General features: G+C 42.1%; 1 protein-coding gene across 1 annotated transcript in view; it reads left to right on the top strand.

Moving 5' to 3' along the window:
* LOC127008472 (peripheral plasma membrane protein CASK-like) overlaps positions 1 to 19,636 on the top strand; it is a 49,466-nt gene extending 29,830 nt beyond the window's left edge. The window contains exons 5-9 of the mRNA XM_050880617.1: positions 7,975 to 8,150; positions 8,845 to 8,967; positions 11,846 to 12,038; positions 12,595 to 12,716; positions 19,436 to 19,636. Of these exons, the coding sequence (XP_050736574.1) occupies positions 7,975 to 8,150; positions 8,845 to 8,967; positions 11,846 to 12,038; positions 12,595 to 12,716; positions 19,436 to 19,636 (815 nt within the window). The remainder of the gene's footprint in view (positions 1 to 7,974; positions 8,151 to 8,844; positions 8,968 to 11,845; positions 12,039 to 12,594; positions 12,717 to 19,435) is intronic.
* Positions 19,637 to 27,849: the final 8,213 nt, after the last annotated feature.

Genomic DNA, 27,849 nt, shown 5'->3' with positions numbered 1-27,849 from the left:
CTCCTCCTCCTCCTCTTACCTATCCCTCCATTCTTTCCTCCTGGTTCTCTCCTTCTGTATATATTTCCCTCCTTTGCTTTTTGGATTGCTTATATTCATCTTCGCTTTTTCTTTCACTCCGTCTTCCTTTCTCTCTGTCTCTGTCTCTGTCTCTCTACCTTTTGGTCTATCTCTCTCTATCTTTCTGTCTATCTTTCGCTCTCTTCCTTTTGCTTACTTACTCTTCCTTTCTTAAATGAGAGAGAGAGAGAAAGATAGGAAGGCCAAGGAACCCACCAGCCAGCCTTCCCTTTCCTTCTTCTCTCCAATAAAAATCAATAATATAAACGGAGCTGACATGCAGTGATCTTGAGCTTAAAATTCAAAGTAATTATAAAGCTTTTGTCGAGAAGGATTGAGTAAACTTTAATTTTTCCAATGATTTTGTTTTGTAGGATTAGTTTTCATTTTCCGAGATACAGATTAAGCGGTTTGGCAATATATATACTTGGCTCATTATACTCCAAAGATAATGACCGGTATTATTAGACAATTTCGCCTCTCACATCAACTATTTCTGAAGGTCAAAGAGCGGGTCAGTCGAGTTCTAATGAGTGTTTCTTTAGGTTTACGATACAGAGGAAGGATCAAAGTACCACCTGGGTCATAAAACTACCCCTGGAAATGCTCAGAACTCCTACGAAAGCCTTGTCAAATTTGTGTTCTTGGGCGACTAAATGTTTCTATAATACGACCCAATGAGCTAAATATATATGATGGTCTTTTTTTGTCTACCTTTTTTCAAGCTCACTGCCTCGTCTCCTCTCCGTCTCGGCTCACTAATCTCACTCACTGCTCCACACTCACGCCTGCCTCCACCTCACTCTTTTGATACCTGGATCGCGACCATTTCTCTATTATTATATGCATTCCTAATTCGTAAACTGATATGTATATACTCTTAAATTATGGAGCACTTACGTTTTGTTGTCATTGTTTTTAAGTCATTGGCAATACTGGACTTTTGTTTTGTGTTATTTTCTTATTATTTTCTTCCTTCCTTCCTTCTTTCGTTTCCTCTCTCACCTCCCTTCCTCTCCCACTCCTTTCCATATCCTTCCCTTGTTTTATTTTTTTTTCCTTTCTTTCATTCTCTCTATGTTCCTTTTTTCTTCAGTTCCTTCCTTCATGTTTTGCTTTTTCATCTCTCTTTCCTTACTTCCTTTTTGATATCCTTCCTTCCTTCCTTCCTTCTTTCCTTCCTTCCTTCCTTCCTTCCTCTCTTTCTCCTTTCTATTTCTCATCACACCATCGTTTTCTTCCCTTTTATATCCTTCCTTCCTTCCTTTCTTTCTTTTTCTTTCTTTCTTTCTTCCTTCCTTCCTTCCTTCCTTCCTTCCGTCCTGCATGCCACTTTGAGGATTAGCTTAATATTGCCTAAGTGGTTGTCTTGCTAAAATTATGTCTGTCTGTCTGTCTCTCTGTCTGTTTGTATGTGTGGTTGTATGTTTGTTAATGTGTGTGCATGTGTGTATCTGTCTGTCTGTTTCTCTCTGCTTCTGTTTGTCTGTCTGTCTGTCTCTCTCCTTTCTCTCTCGCATGTTATATTAATCAAGGAATGTTTATGAATGTGTGTGTATGTATGTCTGTATGTGTGTGTGTGTGTGTGTGTGTGTGTGTGTGTGTGTAGTAATTAATTTAACTGTACCTCTCCTCAAACTCATTTTCTTATCGACTTTGCTCTTAAACGCGCTCATTATCTTACTGACAGAGAGATTAACCTAAGCCTTACCTCATCTGGTTGATACCTAAACTTACCAAAGGGACGGAGCGATATGTTTGAAGGAGTTAGTTCATGTTAAAGCTATATAGAGTGTCCTGCTACATATATGGGCTGGTAAGGGGATAAAGCATGTGTGTGTGTGTGTGTGCAAAAGGTGATTAAACTCATATATGATTAAACTCAACTGAAGATCCAAATTTACACACACACACACACACACACACACACACACACACACACACACACACACACACACACACACACACACACACACACACACACACACACACACACACACACACACACACACACAGTTCCTTGCTCATTTTTGAACATATTAAACAGGATTAGACCAACGAAATAAGCTTACAAAAGGAGAGACATGACAACTTGAACTAGACACACACACACACACACACACACACACACACACACACACACACAGGCCGAGACACTAATGAATTCTGGCGTCACTCACCGAGAGAGAGAGAGAGAGAGAGAGAGAGAGAGAGAGAGTCTCGCATTAGAATTTAATTAATATTTAAGAGACGCGCATTCCTTGAGATCATAAGTGGAGGAGGAGGAGGAGGAGGAGGAGGAGGAGCAGCTGGAATTGGTGGGTGGAAGAACAGGAACGTTGAGGAAGAAGTGGGAAATAGGAGAAGGAGGAAAAGAGAAGAAGAGAAGGAGGAGGAGGAGGAAGAGGAGGCTTTAGATGAAGAGTCGAAAAAACAAAATAAGTGCGAATCTACGTCAAATAAATGATAATGTAAACCAAATCGAATATGAATGAAAACAAGAACAGTCTATGGGGAGCAGAACCCGCATTAAGGCACAATAAAAGTAAAGAGCAAAGTTGGAACCATACACAATAGCTGCACACGTCCTCGGTGCTCATCTCCGTCACATTAGAAAATAAATGAATTAAAATTGGATCTAAAAATGCAGTGGGACTGTGGATTTAGGAAAGTTAGGTGAGGGGAAGAGAGATATGGGGTGAGAGAGGGAGAGGGAGAGAGAGAGAGAGGGTTATATATGTGAACAAAGGGATGGAAATGAAGAGCTTGTATAAGAGTCTTGTTTTTAAATTGTGAACTGAGGGGGAGAAGAATTGAAGAGGAGAGAATGGAGTTAGACATTTATACGTGAGGTTAATGATATGAAGGACGAACACAATAATGACTACTTATAATAATGGTGTACTTAGTGGATTCAGGACCCCCTAAAAATGACGACCTAGTTAATTTGTGAGATTGAATGCCACGTTGATCTTGTGTTGAAGGAGAGCTCGGAAAATACGAAGAAAAATAAGATCTGGATAATTCGAGGTAGAAAGAACAATGATTGCCTGCAAAGGGTTATAATTTGCAAACCCAGGATTTCAGTGATGAAGGAATAACTAATGGAATAACGAAAAATAATGGATAATGTGATCTTTTTTGAAAGGGAAAACTCGAAACCATGATAAAAGTATGTATGGAAAAACGTGAAAAGTGTTTGTAAGGAAGGAAAAGAAGGAAAGAAAAAAGAAAGGTACAGTAACATAATGTGATTTTTTTTTTGAAAGGGAAAACTCGAAACAATGATGGAAGTATGTATGGTAAAACGTGAAGAGTGTTTGTAACGAAGAAAAAGAAAGAAAGAAAGAAAGAAAGAAAGAAAGACAAAGAAAGAAAGAAAGGTAAACTAACATAAATATTAGATAGATATAGACAGAGGACATGAATGATACTTGTAGAGAGAAAGAGAAAATTAAAAAAAGAATGACAAGTGGGTTCAGGCAACAGCAACAACATCAAAGGTAATTACAAATATAGGAAAGTTGACCTTATTTCGGTATTTCGTTTGGCTCTGGAAATGAGAACAGGAAAATAGTGAAGAGAATGACCAGTGCAACGCGACATCAAAGGCTAATAATGATGGCGTCAGCATTTGGATCCAGGGCAGGACACGAATGGAGTTTTTTTTTTATATGAAAGCGAATGTTGGTGTTTTACGTATATGGAAAAAAACACATCTAGGAAAATTAGCAGCGAAAGGATAATAAAAGAAGTGAAAGGAAGAAAGATAACAGAGCATTTGGATTCAGGGCAGGACACGATTGGATTTTTTTTATATATGAAAGCGAATGTTTGTGTTTTACGCATATGGAAAAAAAAACCCATCTGGGAAAATTAGCAGCGAAAGGATAATAAAAGAAATGAAAGCAAGATAGATAACAGAGCATTTGGATTCAGGGCAGGACACGAATGGAGTTTTTTTTATATGAAAGCGAATGTTGGTGTTTTACGCATATGGAAAAAAAAACCATCTGGGAAAATTAGCGGCGAAAGGATAATAAAAGAAATGAAAGAAAAAAATAACAGGTCATTAACTAACCAACTATCCACACGAAACAAAGACATACAGGAAAAAAAACACGTTGTATACTTGTATGTAAATCTTTCCTCACTCAAAACAAACACGCTGATGAATTTTTGTGAAGTTTTGTTTACGAAATGCTTAAAAAATGTGTGTATGCATGTTTTTATACGAGAAGTTAAACAATTGTATGTATGTTTGTATGTATGTATGTATGCTTTGGTGTTTAATCTTTCACGTTATAGACTAATATCAGTGTTTTTATTACAAGTAGCGAAGTATATGTATATGTGTGTATGTTTGTTTGTGTATGTTTGTGTGTTTGTGTATGTGTATGTTTGTGTGTTTGTGTGTGTAAACCTTCCCACTAAAGGCGTATTGGAGTTTTTTTTAGAAGAATTCAAGTAGTTGCGTGTGTGTATGTGTGTGTTCGTTTGTTTGTGTGTGTGTAAACTCCTCCCCTCCTCTACAAACAAAACAAACACCGTGCGCAAAAGTATATTACAGACTTTTGTTTTCATTGTGACGACAACAATGATTAAAACTTGCAGTAATAATACAACGTGAATGGCAGTGTGTGTGTGTGTGTGTGTGTGTGTGTGTGTGTGTGTGTGTGTGTGTGTGTGTGTGTGTGTGTGTGTGTGTGTGTATTATTATTGGGGTGCATATTAAAACGTGTGTGTGTGTGTGTGTGTGTGTGTGTGTGTGTGTGTGTGTGAGTTCGTCATATAAACAGTCATTATGGTAATCTAAACAACGCCGTGCTTATTATTTGGCGTTCTGTTGTTTAGAGAGAGAGAGAGAGAGAGAGAGAGAGAGAGAGAGAGAGAATTAGAACCGTTAAAGTAAGATAGAATAAACAACTTTGATATACACTAAATAATATTCCAAACAAGAACTCTTAAAATAAAAAAAATAAAAAACTTAACAAAAAAAAAAAGCAAAAAAAAGGTCCCTATCTGTCTTTTATTTGACTATTTTGCGTAAATGAAAACACCAGAGAGAGAGAGAGAGAGAGAGAGAGAGAGAGAGAGAGAGAGAGAGAGAGAGAGAACACAGTACTGGTATAAACGAACTCCCTCTTATTTTTTTTATATATATATTTCACAAAAGCTAAAAAACAACCCTAAAAACTCTCTCCCCGGCACTCTACTGACACACACACACACACACACACACACACACATACATACACACACACACACACACACGCCTAATAGCAGGGGCGAAACGTGGCTTGGCGTGGCGTAGTGTTGTTTTGTGTGGGGCGAAAAAAAGCAAAAAACAACAAAAAAAGTTAATATTTTCCACAGCGACACGAAAAATGGGAGAGAGAGCAGAAAGGGAAGGGGAGGAGAGAGGATGGGAGAGGGTGATGGGAGTATGGGGGGAAGGATAAGGGGTATGGGTTGGTTGATAAGGGTAGTATGATATGACAGGGGAGGGTAGGAAATGGGAGAGCAGGGAGGAAAGGGATAGGGAGTTGGGAGAGGGTGATAGGAGGTATGGGAAAGGCGATGGTTGGACAAAATATGGTAGATGGGTAATGAAATGGAATGGCGAAGCTGGAAGGGACGCATGTAGGTAATAATGGGAAATAGGAATAGGTGATGGGAGGCATGGGGAAGGAGAAGAATTGGACATAGGTGGAAAAGGGTAAGATTGAGTATGGTAGAGGGAGTTAAGGAAATGGGAAAACAGGTAGAGAAGGAGAAAGGGATATGGGAGAGAGTGATTGTAGGTATATGGGAGAGGAGAATGAGGGTAGGACATGGTAGATAGGGGTGAGAATAGAATATGGTAGAGGTATTTAAGGAAATGGAAGAACAGGAAGGGAAAGGGATGGGAAAGAGGGAAATGGTAGGTATATGGGAGAGGAGAATGAGGGTAGAACATGGTAGGTAGGGGTAAGGATATTCTGTGGTATTCTATGGTAGAGGATAATGGCCGAGTATGGTCCCTAATACAGGAAGAAGAGGGTGCGTGGGGAGGGGGCACTCTGCTATATATATTTTAGGCAAGGGAAATATGGCCTAACTATTTAAAAGGGAGGGCAATATCCTTTTTCACGAGACAGCGGTTAATAAAGTGTGTCTGGAAGCGTGTGTGTGTGTGTGTGTGTGTGTGTGTGTGTGTGTGTGTGTGTGTGTGTGTGTGTGTGTGTGTGTGTGTGTTGGCCTATTCATGAGTCACCCCTAAAAACGCTAAAGGGGAAACCAATATACGGTTGCAGTTATATAGAAGAAAATGTGTTTGATAAGGGACATATGGCAGTGGTTTCAATATAGTGTGTCTTGGAACGGGTGTGCTTGTCTGTTTGTTGAGTCTCCCCTTAAAATATATAATAAAAGGAGAAAAAGCAATATACAGTTCCAGTTATATAGGAGAAAATGCGTTTGATAAGGGACATATGGCAGTGGTTTCAATATAGTGTGTCTGAGAACCGGTGTGTTTGTCTGTTTGTTGAGTCTCCCCTTAATACATACTAAAGGAGAAAAAGCAATATACAGGGCCAGTTATTAGGAGAAAATGCGTTTGATAAGGGAGTTAGTGCAATATTAGTTCACAGATGGAAGTGGTTTTAATATAGTGTGACTGGGAACGTGTGTGTGTGTGTGTGTGTGTGTTTGTGGTTCTGGGAAAGCGTTAGAGAGCACAAACGTAATAAAGTCTCATTTATGTAGCAAAAAGGAGTTGTGGATACCAGAGTGGGTGGAGTATTACGTTTTAGCTGGTAGTGGTTAATACTCTGTGTGTTTATGATTCTGAGAAAGCGTTAGGAGTTAGAAATGTAATAGGGAGTCTCGCTGATGTAGCAAAAAAGGTTGTAGATAGCGGAGTGAGTGTATTATTTGGTTTTAGTTGGTAGTTGATAATAAAGTCTGTCTAGGAAACGTGTGTGCTTGGCTGTTTATGATTCTGGGAAAGCGTAAGAAAACACAAAAGTTTGGTTACGCCAGGTTATGTTATGTTATGTTATGTTATGTTACGTGTTGTGTTGTGTTATGTCATGTTATGTTAGGTAGGGTAGGTCACTGCAGGTTAGGCCATTCAGGACCCCTCCCTTCGCCCCCTTCCCATACACACACACATTCTTTTTCAGTACACCAAAACAAGACAGTCACCCTTACAAAACCCGCCTCCTTAGCCAACCTTGTGAGCCGTTCTCTTTGGTGTGACCCGTTTTCTCTTCTCTCTCTCTCTCTCTCTCTCTCTCTCTCTCTCTCTCTCTCTCTCTCTCTCTCTCTCTCTCATCTTACTACATATACACTTAACCCTTTCTTTAACCTTTTATTTCAATGTTCTTAAAGGTTTTCTTACTTTCATTCATAGTTATTTAAAGTATTAGTGTTTATGAAGCCCCTGAGAGTGTTGAGTTGTGTGGGTCTGTTTGTTTCATGTTTAGTTAGATATTCGTAAAGTGGTAAGCCAGTGAGTAGATCATAGCGATTTGGTCTCCGTCTATATATCTGTCTGTCTCATTATCTATCTAAATCTATCTATTTGTCTCCTTCTCTCTCCTTGTTAACCCGTTCCCCTCTCTCTCTCTCTCTCTCTCTCTCTCTCTCTCTCTCTCTCTCTCTCTCTCTCTCTCTCTCTCTCTCTCTCTCTCTCTCTCTCTCTCTCTCTCTCTCTCTCTCTCTCTCTATCTCATCCTCTTTCTCTCTCCTCTGTTTAAGCCATTTCTCTCTCTATACCTATCTACTTATTTTTATCTATCTCAGTCTCTCTCTCTCTATAGTTTATATTAAGCCTTCTCACTCTTTCCCTCCCTCTATCTATCTATATCTATCTCTCTTCCTTTCACTTTCCTCACGTTTAATCCGCCTTTCTCTCCCTCTCCCCCCCAGGCCGGATAGGCACCCCGCACTTCATGAGCCCCGAGGTGGTGGAGCGGCAGCCGTACGGGAAGCCTGTGGACGTGTGGTCGGCCGGCGTGCTGCTCCACATCCTGCTGTCCGGCACGCTGCCCTTCTACGGGACCAAGGAGCGGCTGTACGATGCCATCTGCCAGGCCAAGCTGCATGTAAGGAGCTCATACTAAGACCTTTAAACTATCTTGTAGAATTTCAGTTACTTAGATCATTAAACTTTCTTGTAGAGTCTCAGTGAATTAGATCATTGTTTTCTCATGCAGTGTCAATTACTTAGGTCATTACATTATCATTACAATATTAATTACTCTTTTTTTTTTTTTTTGTTTGTCGATTTTTGTTTCTTCTGTTTTCCCTTGAGCTGCCTCCAGAGCTGCAAAATAAACTCATAAATCATCCAGTCCGTATTAAATGAGTTCTTAATTGTCGTATTGCAACGTTTACCTACTTTTGGTACATCATTGATAATTTTGAGCCTTTTAATTACCCTTATTAGCCCGTAATTACATTGTGACCCCTAAGTTACCTTGTAATTACCTCATCACGCCGTTCAAGTTTGTGTGTGTCTTTAATTCTTTGTACCACCGCTTGTTTGCCTTGTAATTACTTTGTGACAGACTAATTACCATGTACAACCTCCTAATTACCTAATCATAACGTTTAACTAACATATGAAGCCTTAATCATCTTATACCACTTTCTACCTTCTATAAGTCACAAATTGCAGTGTTACTTGTCCTGTTTCTGTAATGATCTTGTACCGTCTTTTGTTTCCCATTGGCCTCCATGTGTTACCGGTAATGTTACCTGCCCTGTCTCACCCGTGCATCACCCGTGTCCCCGCAGCTCAACACGGCCACGTGGGAAGGGGTGAGTGACCACGCGAAGGACTTGGTGCGCCGCATGCTGACCTTCGACCCCAACGAGCGCATCACGGTCAAGGAGGCGCTCAGTCACCGCTGGATCAAGGTCAGTCACTCAGGGGGTCAGTCGGTCATTGGGTCAGTCAGTCAGTGGGTCATTTGGTTAGTTAGTCAGTATATCATTCCTTCCTTCCCTCCTTCCTTTCTTTTTTCCTTCCCTCCTTCCTTCCTTCCTTCCTTTCTTCCTTCCTTCCCTCCTTCCTTTCTTTTTTCCTTCCTTCCTTCCTTCAGTCAGTCAGTCAGTTATTTCTTTACATCTGAAAGTTGTATGAGAGAGAGAGAGTATATTGAACGGGGAACGAAAAATCCGTAAGAGGCCGTTAGCACACACACACACACACACACACACACACACACACACTTTGCTGATTTCCCTTCTCTTCCCAAATTAAGGCTTCCTGGGAACTCCTTAAGGGGACTATTTTTTAGCTCTACCTCCTTTCTTCCTTCCTCCCCTCCTTCCTTTTTCTCTCCCTCTTTTTTTTCCTCCTTTCCTCTCGCCCTTATTTCTCTCCTTCCTTCCTATTCCTCTCCTTCCTTTCTCTCCTGTTTATTTATCTTCTCTTAATAGCTCCTTCTCTTTCTCTTCCTCCTCCTCGTCCTCCTCTTCCTCCTCCTCCTCCTCCTCCTCCTCCTCCTCCTCCTCCTCCAATTATGACGCAGCCTCTTCCTTTTTAGACGATGCATGAGTAAATATTTGAGAGAGAGAGAGAGAGAGAGAGAGAGAGAGAGAGAGAGAGAGAGAGAGAGAGAGAGAGAGAGAGAGTGTTGTTCATCTCGAGATTATATAAATTTTGTTGTTTTTGTGTTGTGTGTGTGTGTGTGTGTGTGTGTGTGTGTGTGTGTGTGTGTGTGTGTGTTTGCTTAACTGCTCAAACACTCATGCACTAATGCACACAAACACACAAAGACACACACACACACACACACACACACACACACACACACACACACACACACACACACACACACGGTCACTGAGTCGGAAACGTAACCACTGATCGATTATTGATGAGATGCTGGGCCATGATCTTCCTCCTCCTCCTCCTCCTCCTCCTCCTCCTCCTCCTCTATCTATCTATCTCCCTCCAATCAGATTTTCCTCTCTCCATATTACTCTTTTTTTGCCTCCTCCCAGCCATAGAAATACCCTTCCTCCTCCTTCTCTTCTCCTCCCCCTTCTCCTCTTCTTCCTCTTATTCTCTCATACTCTATTTTTTTCTTGGTATTTATTTCTGTTTGTGTTTTTTCTTTTTATTTTGTTAATTGTTTGTATATTTTTTTCTTCTCCTCCTCCTCCTCCTCCTCCTCCTCCTCCTCCTACCTTTAGTCATGAAAGAGAGAGAGAGAGAGAGAGAGAGAGAGAGAGAGAGAGAGAGAGAGAGAGAATGACCCAGCTACAAAAAATCGAGAGAAATATGAGAGAAAAAAAAATGATCAGGTCGGAGCATTAAGGGGCTAATCCTCTAAAAGCTTCCTCTTCCCGGCGATTTGAGGCGGACGTAGAGGAGCTTGAAGAGGATCGCGCGCCCATTATGAAAACTTGATTGGATTGCTAAACGAAGGGAATTGTAAAGGGTTTGAAATAGGTTTTGATGCTTTCTCGAGATTGTTTTAGTTATAGTCGGTTCCACAAAAGTTGGCGGGTCTAATCCTTCAGGGTTGGACTCGTGGATTTGGTATCATTGCTTGGGTGAGGAAAGGAACACACATTTGTACAGCAGCCATACAAGGAAGACACAGACGAACACCAACATATTACTACTCAATAATAGCAGTGAAGAAAGTGAGAAAATAGAAGAAAGGAAAAGTTACTTGAAAACACTCTGGAAGGAAAATCAAAGAGCTCAGAAGACTTAAACACGAGTGCAAAATCAGTGAAAAAAAAAAGATGTCAAGTGAAAACTGAAAAAGAAAATTAGAGTTGAAGCACGAGAACATTGACATTGAATGAACAGAAATTCCGGGAGCCGTTGGAAAGGCATATCCCGGGACCGCACCTGATCTGATCTGACAGAGCGAGAGACAGTTGGCTATGTGTCACGGCAGGTTAGATCTAGTAAACAACAGCCAATGAGCGACGCAGAGACCGTCACCCAAGCAATGATGCCAAGTCCTCGAGTCCACCCATGAAGGATTAAGCCCGCCAGCTCTCTTGAAACCGAGTACAGTCGTCCCTCAAACAGTACGGTTTCCAATAGCTCAGTTTCGGTTTTATACGGATTGCCGTGGAAGATCTTTTAGGATTTTTAAATTTCCTGTTCGTCGGGAAATTTAAAAATCCTAAAAAACTTCTTAGAAAATCCACATAAAACCAAAACCGAACTATTGGAAACCGTACTATTTGAGGGACGACTGTATAGTATTAGCCATCGTTGTCAGATTATCGTACTCTGAGCATCATATTAACAGGCTTCTCCTCCATAAATATCACCAGGAAACAAAAATAATTAACCATTTCAACGATAACAACATAGAAAGCCAGTTATTGGTGCCCGGGAGACAGTTTTTGGGGGTGGAAATTGGGAAATATGAGAAACTGAGTAGACTAGCCCCTTGATGCTCCGACCTGATCATTTTTTTTCTCATTTCTCTTGATTTTTTTTAACTGTGTCATTCTCTCTCTCTCTCTCTCTCTCTCTCTCTCGCTGGCAACGTTGGTGTTAGCTGATGTTATGAGGCTTTGATGATCCCCTTGCTCTCTGTTCTATCCTTGTCCATTACTTTTCTGCTTTCTTTTCTTCATCACCCACTTTATTTTGCTTTATACTCACGTTTTTTCGCTTTCTCTTCACCTTTTCTCCTCACTTTTCCTCTCTTTCCCTTCTCTTTTACTCACTTTTACTTCTTTCCCATCATCCGTTTACTCACTTTCTCCTCTCACTCACTCCTCACTAACTCCCCTTCTTCGCCCACTCCCTCAGGACCGCGACAAGTACGCCTCCCGCACGCACCTTCACTCCACCGTCGAGGAGATGAGGAAGATGAACGCGCGCCGCAAGCTGAAGGGCGCGGTGCTGGCGGCCGTGTCCTCCCCGCGATGGACGAGCTTCTACTCCGACCCCACCCTCGACCCCTACCCTGAGCTGCCCGCCGACGATGACGTGTGCAGTACTGGTAGGTGTCGTGAGGGTGTGGGGAGGGTGATTCGAATGTGTGATTTTGGGGTTTTAGGAGACTCTATTGTGGGATTTGTAATGGGGGTTAGCTTCAAGGGGTACAGGATGAGTTTAAAAGCACTAGATGAGATTGAAATACTGTATGTGTGTAGTGATATGTTGAAAAGTGGATTACTTGTATGTGACTGTTGTATTCTGGAAGCTGTGATTGATGAGTGGGGCTGTTTTAAGGGTCTGCGGATGGGATTAAAGGGTTGTATGTGTGTAGAAGTGATGATTTTAAGTGGAGTGTGTGTTTTGGTGGTGTGTGTTTAACAGTTGTGATGGTGCTGGAGGATTGTGTTTATACGTTGTTTATATGTAGAGGGGTGTATGAGGGATTTTAAGGTGTCTAGTGGTTTGTGTTGTGATGGCATATATGGGATGTTTGTGTGTATGTGTCTATGATTGTTTTATTCAGTGGTAAGTTTGTTTCAGTGTATGTGTGTCTGTGTACGTGTGTGTGTGTGCATCAGCTGGTCCTGTCGGCGTGTGTCAGTGTGCCTCTCCCTCAGGAGCAGTAAGCGTGGTGCTGGACTCCCTGGACGACATCCAGTGCCTGCAGGAGTGCCCCGTCAAGGACAGGGACTTCCTCCTCTCCGTCCTCGAGGACACGCAGCTCCACGCCCTCCTTGACGTGAGTACCGACTGACGCCCTCCTCAGTTGTCCTTCCTTACGTGACCTGCCTTCGCCCTCTTCTCAAGATGTTTATATTGCCTTCCTTTCTCTATTGTTCCTTCTTTCCTTTCTTTTCTTCCTGATGTAGGTATAGCTAAATTTACCTTCCTTCCTCCCTTCCTTCATCGTATATTTTTTCGCTAGTTTTTCTTCGTACGTTTGTTGTTCACCTAAGTCTTTTTCAGCGCCTCGATCTCCTTATCCTAATGGCCGTCGATTCACTTATTGTTTTTGTTCCTCTGATGTTCTTCGTCTTCTCTCTCTCTCCTCCTCCTCCTCTTTTCCTTCCTCATCTTCCTCCACATGTTACACGTTCAGCAAATTTGCATGGCCCTCGTTCCTCCCTCTTCTGCTTACATCATCTCCCTCCTCGGCACATACCCTCTTGCTACCAGGAATAACACTGCACTTTCCTTCTTCTTTTCTTCCCCTCCTCCTCTCCCTCCCTTCTCTCTCCTTCTTGTTATGTATTGTCTTTAGAAGAGAAGAGGAAAATGCCTTCTAAGTTTCATAATGATTTCCTCTTTGTTTGTTTAGTTTATTTCTATACCACAAAAAAAAGGAAAAGGAAGAGGAAGAGAGGCGAGAGGGAGAGGGAAGACAGGTGAAATTACAGGTGTGACGTGTTAATTAAAGCGAGGTGAGGGCAAGGTAGAGAGAGAGAGAGAGAGAGAGAGAGAGAGAGAGAGAGAGAGAGAGAGAGAGAGAGAGAGAGAGAATTACAAAAATAAGTATTAGATGTTCCGCCGCAAAAACAATGCTAATATGTCAGCTATTGCACACACAGAAAACCTCGTTGATAGAAGAGAATTCGAGGAAAAATGATTACATGATTACTTGACTAGTGTGTGTGTGTGTGTGTGTGTGTGTGTGTGTGTGTGTGTGTGTGTGGGCGCGCGCGCAGATTCAAGATACAAAGTGTGTTTAGTATTATGTTATCTATGCAGTGATGCCGTAAACTCTACGGACACATCTAGTCACATTTACATTACTAAACGGCGGCTTCCGGGTAGAGAGAGAGAGAGAGAGAGAGAGAGAGAGAGAGAGAGAGAGAGAGAGAGAGAGGGAATGGGAGAGAAAGAGGTAGGAAGGGAAAGAGATGAAAATAAAGATAGAAAAGAAAGAAAGAACGAAAGGAAAATAAATAAAAAAAGAAAGAAAGTGAAGGAAAAAGAGATAAAGGAAAAGAAGGAGAGAGAGAGAGAGAGAGAGAGAGAGAGAGAGAGAGAGAGAGAGAGAGCTAATGAGAGTCAAACAGAAAATGAAGATCCGCTCATTTTGCATTATCATCTGTTTACACGAATCTTTTTTTTTTCCCTCATTCTTTCCCGTCCTTTCATAACATCTTGCTCATTTTCCTTCTTTTTCCCTTCAGGCACTAACCTCCTTCCTCCTCCTCCTCCTCCTCCTCCTCTTCCTCCTCTAACTTCTCCTTTTAATATTCAGCAAGAAGGCGAAATAGAGTCATATGTGTTGAGAGAGAGAGAGAGAGAGAGAGAGAGAGAGAGAGAGAGAGGGCCGCCCAGGGATCATTGGTTTACATAAGTGCTCCCTTTTTTCCATTTTCTTTGAGTCTCTCGCAGTCGTAAAGGGACGAATAAAACGACTCGTAAAATTCGTTGTTTGAATCGAAAATGAGACTTGGAATGAAAAAAAAAAGAATGAATAATAAAAGTGACATTGTATAATAAAGTCTCGATTTTTGAGGAATACGCAATTAATACAACCAGGACCACTACTACTACTACTACTACTACTACTACTACTACTACTACTACTACTACTGCTACTACTACTTCTACTATTACTACATTTTTCTTCGTTTTCTCCGTTACTCTTCATATACATTATATTTACATATTTTTCCCTTTTTCCTTTTATTTTTCCCATTTTCCTCCCTTTCTTCCTTACGTATTTTTTCATCCATCCGTATTTGCTTTTTCTTTTTTATTCCAAAATTCATCAGCTCACTAATTTTCCTCATTGTTTTATTTTTTTAACCTTTCCTTCCCTTTCCTTCCTTTCCAATCCCTTCTCTTCTCTTTCCTTCCCTTCCCTCCCCTTCCCCTTTTTTCTCCTCTTTTTACCATCATCTACATATCGGATTCAATTCCTTTGGGTATAGTATTTTTTTCTCTCTAACCTTTCTCCTCGAACTGGCTTGTCAAAGGTAGAGAAACTATTATATTTAGGCATAAAACAGTAGAATGAGAGAGAGAGAGAGAGAGAGAGAGAGAGAGAGAGTTAATTAAAGACGGAGACCTAGTGTAAGAGGATTTCTAAAGAGAGAGAGAGAGAGAGAGAGAGAGAGAGAGAGAGAGAGAGAGAGAGAGAGTCGTGATCTTGAGAGGACTGGGAGGAAAAAAATGAAATCTTTAGTTAACATATTTGAAAGGAGAAAAATAGCGCGCAGAAATAATGAGATAAAAATGACTCAAATGAGGAGAAAAACATCAAATCGGAAAGTAAAAGGAAAATAATATAGACGTTCAAGATTATTATCATTCAACTCCTCTCTCTTCCCTACCTCAGTCTCCTTCCCTTAACCTCTCGTCTCCACTTCCCTATTCATCTAACCTTTCCTTAACCTTCCCTCTCCTCCCCTACCTCTATGCCCCCTCTAAAGCCACAAATTTGGCCCGTCGCTGGTACACGGTAAAGCCACAAATTTGGCCCGTCGCTGGTACACGGTAAGGCCACAAATTTGGCCCGTCGCTGGTACACGGTAAGGCCACAAATTTGGCCCTTTGCTGGTACACGGTCAAGCCACAAATTTGGCCCTTTGCTGGTACACGGTAAAGCCACAAATTTGGCCCGTCGCTGGTACACGGTAAGGCCACAAATTTGGCCCGTCGCTGGTACACGGTAAAGCCCTTCCTTCCCTTTCAAATTGTTACTTATCCTCCCCTACGTATATGTTCCTTCCCTTTAAAACCTATACAATTGCCCTTCCTATATGTTGCCTATTCTTCCCTATCCTCAAAGCCCCTTGGTATCGGCGCGTGGCGTGGGTAAATGCTAATGCCGACCTTCGCCTCGCCCCGATATCGACGCTGAACTGTAGGCCGAAGACTCTCTGTGATGGCCAATATCGGAAGCTGAAGGGATACATAATTTTACGGGTGGAGAGATACCGGGAGGAATTTAGAAGCGCGTATAATGCATTCAAATATTCTGGCGGGCCCTTCTATGTGTGTGTGGGGTGGGTGGGATGGGAAGGGAAGTAGGTGTGTTTGTGGGGTGGTTAGTATGGGGGGATAGGGGGGATGTGGGTGTGAGTGGGGTGGGGTCTTGATAGAGAGGATGGTATGGGTGTGTAAGTGAGAGAGGGAAGGAAGGAAGGAGGGAAGGGAGGAAGTAGAAGGATAGTAATGGAGAGGGGAAAAGTAGGGAAGAAAGGAAGGAGGGATGAAAGGAAGGAAGAAGGGAATGAGGAAGTGTAGTGAGGGAAGGAGGGAAAGAAAGAAGGAAGGAAGGAAGGAAGGGAGGAAGGGAAGGAAGAGAGGAAGGCAGGGAGAGAGAGAGGGATGGTTAGAGGAAGGGAGTTATAGATGACATAATGTACTGAAGGAAGAAAGGAAGAAAGGAAGGAAGGAAGGAAGGAAGATTAGACGGATCGGGGAATGATGGGAGAAGAATTTAATTTACTCAGAACCAAAAAAAAAGAATAGCTACCTCCTTTTTTCATTCATCTCCCTCCTCCTCACCCTCCTTCTCCTCCTCCTCTTCCTCCTCCTCCTCCTCTTCGTTCTGCCTACTAACTTCACCTCTTAACTACATTAGGTCATCGAGGGGCTAACTACTGCATGGTTTCTGCCCCAAGAAGATATAATTGAATAGTTTTCCAAGCGTGGCGAGGCAAAGGAAGGGAGAGAGGGAGGACGGGAAGAGAGTAGGGAGAGGACTGGCAGGGTGACACATGGGATAGATAGTATGTTAAGGCGGTAGAGGGATGTTGTAGAGGAAGGATTAAGGAATGGGAAAGGAATGGAGGAAAATAATGGTAAAAGGGAATGATGAGTGAAAGGAGAAAGGGCAAGGACGCGTATATAAGAAGGAGGAGGAGGAAGAAGGAGAAGGGAAGATGGAGGAAAGTAATGTAAGGAAGGGATGGTGGGAGGAAGGAGAGAACAGGGAAGCATATATGAGAAGGAGGAAGAAGAAGGAGAAAAATGATTAGGAAGATGATGATGATGGGGGCGATGTTGAAGGAAGAGGAAGGAAATACGAAAAAAAAGATACATTTTAGAGGTGAATAGAAGAGATATAGATAGAAAAATAACTAAAGAATATATTAAAAGACTTAGTTCAAAATTGTCATTAAATGTAATTATAAAAATGCGCTTCTCTTGCCGCTCCATCCAATCTCTCTATTTCCATCCTCCTCCTCCTCCTCCTCCTCCTCCTCCTCCTACTCCTCCTCCTCAACTCCTCCTTAAACAATAGGATGGCGGTCAATGAACTAACGTCTAGAGTTTCCACGGAGGCTGTCTGGAGAGAGGGAAGGAGGTACTCTCTCTCTCTCTCTCTCTCTCTCTCTCTCTCTCTCTCTCTCTCTCTCTCTCTCTCTCTCTCTCATTTATTTATTATCGTCTTTAAATCACTCAGTCATCCATTATTTTTAGTTATTCACTTTCCTCCATATTTTTCAGGATTTTCAAAAGTTAATTAATAGTTGAGATTTTTGCCTTTTTTTTAAAGAATTGCATAAGTCCATTTTGTAAGGTATTTTAAAATAAACAGACAATTTCGTAACGGAGAGACGAGCAAACAGGCGGAAAACAAGGAAAACATCAGTAGTAGTAGTAGTAGTAGTAGTAGTTGTAGTAGTAGTTGTAGTAGTAGAAGTAGTTTCCTTATTATCATCATTATGGCTCTTATTACTCTACTCCTTTTTCTTCCTATCTTCCTACTCCTATATTATTTTCTCCTTTCCCTTCCTACCTATTCCACTCCTTTTCCTATTTCTCTTTCTGCATTTTATTAATATCTTCACTATATTCGTACTCTTATTCCAGTAATAGTAACAGTAGTAGTAGTAGTAGTAGCAGTAATAGTAGTAATAGTCCGCCCATCTAGGAGTCCCTCGCCAGTGTCGCCCTTTAACAGAGTCTCGTTCATTTTCTTGCTTTGGTGAATAAGTAATGTAATTTTCCGTCTGGCTGGAGTGTCCTAAGCGTCCTGCCGCCGCCCTCCACTGGATGACGACGGGACGGGAGGTAGGAGGAGGGGAGGTAAAGTGATGTAAGGAAGGAATGTAGAGACGGGAATGGAAGTGGAGGGATAGAGGGAGGAATGTAAGAACTGGAGTGGATGGGAATCGGGGTGGAGTAATGTTAGGAAATGAATGTAAGGGCAGGAGTGGAAGAGGAGTGGTTTAAGGAAGGGATGAAGGGGCGGGAGTGGATTGGAGGTAGAGGTGGATTAGTATAGCGAAGAAATGTAGGAACAGGAGTGGATCGGAACGGTGTAGAGATGGAATGGAGGGTATGGGAGTGGAGTTGGAGTGCTGGGATAAGGTATGAGGGAGTGGGAGTGGATCGGAAAGGAAGTGGAGTGGTTTAGGAAAGGGATATAGAGGTGGGAGTGGTTAGGAGTGGAGGTGGAGTAGGTTTGGTGATAGGGAGTGGATACAGGGGCAGAAATGGATTAGAGACAAGGTGGATTGGTTGAGAATTGAATGGAAGGAGAGGAATGGATAGAAGCGGTTACAGAGTGGAGTAGAAGGGAAAGAAATATAGATTGGGAGTAGATTGGAGTAGAGATGGAGTGGAAAGTTATCTTAGTGGAGTAAACATTTCCTTTTCGTTCCTCTGTTTTGTTCCTTAATTCGGAGGTCACATTCGTATAACAGGCTAACGTGAATCACCCAACCGATGTATCAAGTCTCTGTTCGTAGTGTGTGTAACGTAATTCTCTCTCTCTCTCTCTCTCTCTCTCTCTCTCTCTCTCTCTCTCTCTCTCTCTCTCTCTCTCTCTCTCTCTCTTCAAAGCGGAGGAAAATGCTGAGGTAATTGGATGATGGAGAAAAAGAAGAGAAAAGAAAGAGAGAGAGAGAGAGAGAGAGTGGGAGGGGGAGAGGATAGAATTGCGTGGAGGCTGTGGTGGTGGTGGAGGTGGTGAGCAATATCAAGAGAGGAGTGGCGTGACTTGGTTTTGCGTGGTGGTGGTGGAGGTGGTGGTGGTGGTGGTGGGAGATGAAGGCTGTGGGCGTTCAATCAGCAGGTAAGAGAGGAGAAGGAAGGAAAAAAAAGGGGAAAAAAGGAGAAGAAGGAGTTGGGTTTATACAAGAGAAAGAGGAGATGGTGGTGGTGGTGATGGTGATGGTGATGATGGTGGTGGTGATGGTGATAACTTAATATGGTGTTTAAGGGAGACATTCATAGGCCTAACATGCATACTGTTACTATTATTATTATTATTATTATTATTATTATTATTATTATTATTATTATTATTACTATAACTCGTGTGTTCCCATTACTTTTCCTCCTCCTCCTCCTCCTCCTCCTACTACTACTACTACTACTACTACTACTACTACTACTACTACTAATACTACTACTGCTACTACTACTACTATTGAGGCAGTTCTTATGTCAGTCTCGTCACCTCCCTCCCTTCCGTCCCCCTCTTTACCTTACTAAGTGTGGCCCTCCCTCTCTCTCTCCCCTTAGGTTCTCCATCACATCCACACCCAACAGGTAATTGCCCGCCCTTCTCTTAGTGTAGTGAGTAAGGAAGGAGGAGGAGCCAGTGGAGGAGTGGGAGGGAGTGTTGCGTTGGGCCGAGTGTGTGATTTCGTGAGTACCCCCTTCCACCTGTCTAGTGTTGGACCTCCCGTTTTCTTTGTTTCGTTCTTCCCGTTTTCCTTTTGATCTGTTATTGTCACGTGATGGGTGTTTGTGATTGGGTATTGGGTATTTCTTTGTCTCGTGTTTTTTTTGTCTATCTATCTATGTGTTTGTGTGTGTGTGTGTTTGTGTTGTTTGTCCTTTCTTAATCTCGTCTTTGTCCTAATTGTTTGTCCAGTATCGTGTGTGTGTGTGTGTGTGTTTTCTTATTATGTGTTTTCAGGTTTCTTGTAAGTTCATTAACATTGGCGTAAGTCTTTCCTCTAACTGCAAAATCGTGGTTCCTGGATGTTTAGGTTTTCAGAAGTTTATGGATTGGCGTAAGTCTTTCTGCAATTGGTATGATAATCATGGTTTCTGGAAGTTTTGGTTTTCAGAAGTTTATGGATTGGCGTAAGTCTTTCTGCACTTCGTATGATAAACGTGGTTTCTAGAAGTTTTGTTTTTTAGAAGTTCATATATTGGCGTGAGTGTTTCTGCAATTGGTATGATAAACGTGGCTTCTGGAAGTTTTGGTTTTCAGAAGTTTATATATTGGCGTGAGTGTTTCTGCAATTGGTATGATAATCGTGGTTTCTGGAAGTTAAGGTTTATAGAAGTTTATTATTAAGAACGTAAGGAGTCTGCAAAGGGCCGGTTGGTCTATACAAGGCAGCTCCTGTTATCCTAACCCGACCTTACCTCACTATCCATGATTTTATCCCACCTCTTCTTGAATGTATCTATGGTATTGGCACCCACAACATGACTGTCAAGCCTCTCTGCTAATGGTATACTAATCGTGGCTTCTGGAAGTTAAGGTTTTTAGAAGGTCTTAGAAGACTTGACCTTATTGACATAGTATTCATTCCTTCATCGATCAATTCAGTTCTTTCCTCTAAATCTGACCTCCTTCATTTCCTCCATCCGTCCATATCTCTTCCATTCAGTTTCATCTTACTCACCATATCTTTCCCATTCAGTTCCCGGTTCCCTATTTCTTTGGCCATTCCGTCACCCATATCCCAAATCTAGTCCTCAGAATCGCTCATCTCAATCTCCTCTCCCTTATTTAGATCCTATATCCACTTCATTCCATCCCGTCCACTTTTCCTTGTTATCTCCTTTCCATTTCAACATCACGTCCACATTTTCCTTTTTTCTACTCTGTCCATACCCATATCTTTACGTTCATTTGATATCCACACTTCTTACCACCTCCCATTCCTGGCTACCACATCCATATCCATATCCACTTTCCCAGCGCCAAGATCCATCCATTCATCCGTTTACTCAGATTAAACCCACGCACTTTTCTTCACTCTCCCATTTTCTCCATATATATCTCCTCATCCATTTACTCAGCCACACACACACACACACACACACACACACACACACACACACACACACACACACACACACACACACCTTATCTCTCACCCACATGTTACTCAAGCATCTTCCAACACCGATCTACACACATCCCCAGCATCCACACACACGCCCATCCCTCATCCACACGTTACCTCCACCATTTTTCAGCACCCCCCCCTCCACACACACACATCCCAGCATCCACCCCCCTCATCCATCCCGCACACACATCCCAGCATCCCACCCCCTCATCCCGTCACACATCCCAAGCATCCACCCCACTCATCCATCACCCCCTCTCACATTCCAGCATCCACCCCCCCACACTCATCGCCGCCCATTCCACACATCGAGTCGGAGAGCAGAGTATGTGTAAGTTTATTTAGTTTCTGGATATGAGTTTTGTATTCCCTCGAAATGAGAAGACGTTTTTCAGGACCAAATATGAATCCTATCTTGGGAATGGAAGGAATAAGCGAGCGGGAGTTTTTTTATATATATATTTTTTTCTTATCCAATGTCTTCGCCTTGAGGTCCTAATAGCTGCCTTGCCGCCTGTGTTGTTATTTATTTGTTTATTTACTTGTTTATTTTATTTTATTTCTCTGGATGAGGTTGAGTTTTTTTTTCACCTTCGTTTTCTGCCTTAATTTTTTTTTTATATTTTCTTACTCTCCTTTCCCTACGACAAACTCTCCCTTCATTTCCCAATCTTCTTTTCATTCCAGTTCCATTTTCAGCTTCTGCATTCTTTCATTCCCTTTCTCTTCCCTTCTTTATCCTCTCTTTCCAGTTCCTTTTTCAGCTTCTGCATTCTTTCATTCTCTTTCTCTTCCCTTCTTTATCCTCTCTTTCCAGTTCCTTTTCCAGCTTCTGCATTCTTTCATTCCCTTTCTCTTTCCCCTCTTATTCCCATCCTCTCATTCCAGGTCCTTTCCCCGTCTCTTCTCTGCTTCCCTTCATATCCTTTCTTTTCCTTTCCATTCCCGCATTTTTTCCTTCCAGCGGTCCCTCAAAACAGCTCGCATTTCACTTCTTTATCCCTTTTTCCGGGGGATTTCTCACATGCCACTAATTAAGAAGCATTGCAGGTGGGCGCAGGTAGGAAGAGCCTAATGCACACACACCTTGCTACTTGGTGAACATTGGGAGGAAGAGGAGGAAGAGGAAGAGGAAAAGGAGGAGGAGGATGAGGAGGAGAGGTTGATGGATTTTTTTTTTGTTATTTATTTTATTTTGTAAGAGGAGGGAGACTAAAAAGTATAAATAAACGGGGCGTGAGTTGGAATAATAGCCGAAGGGGAGGAGAAGGAGGAGGAGGAGGAGGAGGAGGAGAAGAGACAGAGGGAAGTAACTATGATTGTTCCCTTTTGCACTTTCTCTCTCTCTCTCTCTCTCTCTCTCTCTCTCTCTCTCTCTCTCTCTCTCTCTCTCTCTCTCTCTCTCTCTCTCTCTCTCTCTCTCTCTCTCTCTCTCTCTCTCTCTCTCTCTCTCTCTCTCTCTCTCTCTCTCATTAGTACCTCTCCTTTTCTCTCTCGTTCTCTCTTCCTCCTCTTCCTCTTGCGTCTCTCCTTCTCTTACTCTCCTTCCTCTTCATCTTTCTTCTTAACTTCCTTCTCCTCCTCCTCCTCCTCCTTCAATTCTTCATTCTTTTTTCTTCCTCTCTCTCCATCTTTACTTCTCTTCCTCCTCTCCTTTATTATCCTTATTTCCTTCCTCTCTTTCTCCTTTCCATCTTCATCTCGCTTCCTCCTTTCCTGTTTTTCTCTCTCATCTCTTTTCCTCCTCCTTCCATTCTTCTATTTTCCTCCTTTTCCTCCTCCTCTTCCTTATTCGTCTTCCTTCCTTGCTCACTTCCTTCTCTCTTCCATCCTTCTCGCTATCTCCGTCTCTTTCTCCTTTCCTCCATCCTTCCTCCTCCTCCTCCTCCTCCTCCTCCTCCTCCTCCTCCTCCTCCTCCTCCTCCTCTTCACACCTGTTGGCACACATTTCCGCCAATATTTAGTTTTTTTTAAACTTTTTTTCTGCAACTGACAAGCAATTAGGCGCCTCCATAAAGCACTGTTTTGCCCCCTCCTCTTCCCTCCTCCTCCTCCTCCTCCTCCTCCTCCTCGTCTTCTCGCACCTGACGATTATGAGTTACCCTGTTAATTGCACCTTCAAAAGCACTCACACCTTTTTCCTCCACCCTGTAGCACGCGCGTCTGTGTTTCAAGTTTTTTTTTTCTCTATCGTGCAGTAACAAGCGTGCCTTCTCTCTCTCTCTCTCTCTCTCTCTCTCTCTCTCTCTCTCTCTCTCTCTCTCTCTCTCTCTCTCTCTCTCTCTCTCTCTCTCTCTCTCATTTTGCTTTGTGTTATTACTCTGTCAATCTTTCTGTCTATCTATCTGTCTGTCTCATTCTCACTCCTACGATAGCCTTATCAAATGTGTGTGTGTGTGTGTGTGTGTGTGTGTGTGTGTGTGTGTGTGTGTGTGTGTGTGTGTGTGTGTGTTAAGAATAAGGTCCTTCGTAGTCCTTCCAGTATGATAATGTTGTAATATCCTTCCCATGACCAGAGGATAAATTTTGATACTCTTGACCCCTTCCTCGTCTCCCCCCCCCCCCCACCTCTCTCTCTCTCTCTCTCTCTCTCTCTCTTCCCTTCCCTTCCCAGCCAGTTCGTTGTAATATTATAAAGGACAGAATGTTTTAGCCTGTTTTCAAGGAGGTTAGAATTTCAAGACTTCATTCCTCCTTTCGCTTATTTTCCTTCCTTTTCGCTTCGTCATTTCCCTTCCCTTCTCTTCTCCCAGTGATGCTAAACTTTCAAGACAATCCTTTCCTTTTCTTTTCATTTATTTTTCTCTCCTTCATCTTCTTCCCTTCGCTTCCTTTCTGTTTTTCTTCAATCCAATACTTCCTTTTTTTTCTCAGTTACCCAATTACTCTCTCTCTCTCTCTCTCTCTCTCTCTCTCTCTCTCTCTCTCTCTCTCTCTCGTTACTAGTCTCCTCACCTCGCCTTGATCACGGAACCAATACTGAACAGAAGGAGGAGGAGGAGGAGGAGGAGGAGGAGGAGGATAAGAATAGCAATAAGGAGGTGAATGGGAACGAAAAAGAAAACTGAGGAGAAGAAGAAGACAGAGAATGATGATGATGATGATAATGATGACGATGATGATAAGGAGGAGGAGATGGAGAATGAGGAAAGAGGTAAAGAGGAGAAGAAAAAGAAGAGGAGGAGGAAAACCAGAAAGATGAGAAGCAGGAGGAAGAGGAAGAGGACAAAACGGAGGAGGAAGAGGAGAAAGAGATAGGCAATTTAGAAGAGGCTTATGTAAATGGAGAAGAAGGAGAAATAGGAGAGAAAAAAAGAACAACAAGAAAAACAAGAAAAAGAAGAAGAAACATAAGAAAATAATTAAACAGAAGAGAAGAACAAGTTGCAATAGTTGAAGTAGTAGTAGTAGTAGTAGTAGTAGTAGTAGTAGTAGTAGTAGTAGTAGGATGAGGAGGAGGACGAGAAGATGTACAAGGAGGAGGAGGAGGAGGAGGAGGACTAACTGGCAACACTGTGAGCTCAAGAGAAGGAGGACGAGGAGGAGGAGGAGGAGGTGAAGGAGGAGGAAGAGAGAGGCTGGGTCGCTTAGTTTCCCGCGCGCGCTTCCATTTGCAGGTCCGCTTCCCCCTCGGTCCCGTGTGTGTGTGTGTGTGTGTGTGTGTGTGTGTGTGTGTGAAGTGCTTCCCTGGAGTGGTATATTCGTGTGCTTTATATAATATTCTTTCTGTTGTTTTTTTCGTTTTTTTTTTGGTTAGATTTGACGAAACAAAAAAAAAGCAATACAGCGAAGTGTGTGGAAATAAAACAGCGGTGATTTAATTATGTTTGATGTGACTTTTTGCTTTGTTACGCGTGTCTTTTGTTGGCGTTGGTGTTTTTTTTTATCATTAGTCGTTCGTGTGTGTTTGGTTCTGAAATGAGAGAAGAAAAAACACAGTGATTTTATTTTTGCTTCAGGAGGTGTTTTTTGCATCGTCTGACGTGATGGTGTTTTTTTTATCCTACATGTGTTTGCTACTCATAAAGCGACAGAAAAAAACAGTGATTTGATTCTGCTTTCTGTGTTGTTTTGCTGCTTGTGACGTGGTGGTGTTTTTCTGATAAATGTTTACCTTTGCGTGGCTGAGAAACACACACCCATACACACGCGAGACTCGAAACACTTAGGTTCGTTTGAAAGAAAACTGTGAGACGTGGTGTGTTCTCTGATGCGTGTGTTTGAGTGTGTGTGTGGCTTAGAAATACATACACACACGGTAATGTAGAAATAATTATGTTCGAGAAAGAATATATATACATACACCTTCAAGAGTCTGCTATACAGTAATTCATGCGAGTGCTCTGCTTAGTTCAATAGTTCAGGGAAGTTCACACGAGAAATGTAGTCGGCGAGGAAAAAGGTGAGAAAGGAGAAAACAAGGAAAAATAGGAGTATATGAAGAAATATAGAAGTATTGAGAAATTATGAAAAAAAGGAATATATAAAAAGAAAACAAAGGGAGAGAGTTAAAGAAAAGAAAGAATGTATAACTAGTAAAAGAGGAAACCAGAAATAATGTTGGAAAAAAGATTAGACAAGAAAAACAAAAGATCGCGGAAATTATAGTCAAATTAATGGCATATGAAGAGATAGTTGTCAAGAATGGTAAAGAAAACAGTGAGAGTGAATGAGTTAAAACAGATACCAAGGAATACAGAAAAGAGTAAAGAAAAAAGAAAAGAAAACTCGAACAAGAAAGTATCCCAAAGAAATTCTAAAACAAAACATAGAAAACCAATATAAGACGGGACAGGCAAGGAAAAACAAAACAGAACAAAAGAAATAAAGAAAAAGTATCGATAATTCTTAAAAGTGAACTGTGTAGTAGTGATGGTTATTGTGGTGGTTGTGGTGTGTTGTTATCGTAGTGGTGATACTGGATGCGGTGTGGTGATAATGGTGGTGGTGGTGGAAGGGGAGGGTAGTGGTTGTGGCAGGGGAGGGGAATGGATACGTTCAAGGGGAATGGTTGAGGGAGGAGGAAGGAAAGGGGACTGGACAAGTAAAAGGGAAATGGGTAAAGGAGGGGAAGTTAGGGAAGGGGAGGAGAGAGGAGGAGAGAGAGAGAGAGAGAGAGAGAGAGAGAGAGAGAGAGAGAGAGAGAGAGAGAGAGAGAGAGAGAGAGAGAGAGAGAGAGAGAGAGAGAGAGAGAGAGAGAGAGAGAGAGAGAGAAATTTTAGGGTACAGGTGCATGTCGGGTATGTTTTCTTTTTTTTTTCTTTACTTTCTTTACCTGCTCATCAATGGAGGCAGCTTAAAGGTGTGTGTGTGTTCAGGGGTCGTTATCATTATTACCTTCAACGGGACAGACAGCAGACAGGTGAGGTGAGGTATTTGGCGCACCTGTGTCGGGAATTACCTGGAATAACGTGAAAATTTACCTGTGAACTGGGAATTGATTTTTATAATTGATTTTTTTCTTTCGTATATATATTTTTTTTAACCTTGCGTCTAATAGTTTTCACACACACACACACACACACACACGCATGCCTTTAAACCCACATTTAATTTGACAGCTATACAGAGAGAGAGAGAGAGAGAGAGAGAGAGAGAGAGAGAGAGAGAGAGAGAGAGAGAGAGAGAGAGAGAGAGAGAGGAGAGGAGATGAGGCATCGTAGGAAAAAATGGAGGAAAGGAGAGGCGGAGGAGCAGGCCGGGCTGAAGGGAGGGAAAAAAAGATGAGAAAGAAATTGAGTCTTGATTGTGGAAAGTGAGGGATGGCGGGAAGGGAGAGGAGAGGAGAGGAGAGGAGAGAAGGAACAAGGGAGGACAGAAAGAAGGAGGGGGAGAAAAACGTAAGGAGAAAAGAAGATTGATAACATAGCAAAGACAATTATTAGGGTAAGGGAGAGAGTGAGATAGGGAGAAGAGGAGACGATAGAGGAGATAGCATGGCAGGTTAGGTTAATGAAAGGGAGAAAAGGAGGAAGAGAAAAACAACATCAATGAAAATCTTGGAAATACATAGGAAAAGGAAGGGAATCAGAGAGAGAAATAGAAGAGAGAAGAAATGAATTAAGGAATAGAAGGGGGAAAGGAAAAGAAAGATAAAGATAGAGGAAACAAAGCATTAAGAAAGGAGGGAAGAAAGAGGGAAGGAAAGAAGACTGGAGAGAGAGAGAGAGAGAGAGAGAGAGAGAGAGAGAGAGAGAGAGAGAGAGAGAGAGAGAGAGAGAGAGAGAGAGAGAGAGAGAGAGAGAGAGAGAGAGAGAGAGAGACCAAAATGGAATCAATGAGGAGACGGTGAGGAAGATCTGCTCCTTCCCCCCTCTTCCTCCTCTTCCTCCTCCTCCTCCTCCTCCTCCTGCTCCTACCTCACCTGTCCCTTCCACCCTCCTCTTCTCCTCCTTCCCTCATCAACAGGTGTATCCCGCCGACACACACACACACACACAGACACAAGGGCTTGGAAGTATTAATATAGTTTGTGCCTTTGTATTTGTTTTCTTTCTTATTGAGGGAGATTTTTCTTTTTTTTTTCTTTTTTCTTTTATTTCATCATTAACCCAAAAAAAAAAAGAGATCAAAGGGACTGACATGAGTGAATGCGATAAAGAAAAAAAAAATATCAGCTGTAAAATAAGATAAAAAAGAAAAAGAAATGCAGAATCAGTCCGTTAATTAAAAGTGAAAAATATGAATTAAAATGGAATGAAATATTTATACACTTTTTCATCATTCTCGGAATCCTAATGAATGCTGCTTATGGCGTTTGATGTGTGTGTGTGTGTGTGTGTGTGTGTGTCCTGTTCAATTAGTTTTTGCTGAGCCATTAAAATTAAATATCGTTGACAG

This window comes from Eriocheir sinensis, chromosome 37, assembly GCF_024679095.1.
Source record: "Eriocheir sinensis breed Jianghai 21 chromosome 37, ASM2467909v1, whole genome shotgun sequence".
NCBI lineage: Eukaryota > Metazoa > Arthropoda > Malacostraca > Decapoda > Varunidae > Eriocheir > Eriocheir sinensis.
The sequence above is the reverse complement of the archived record's forward strand: the minus strand, read 5'-3'. Positions and strand labels throughout refer to the sequence as shown.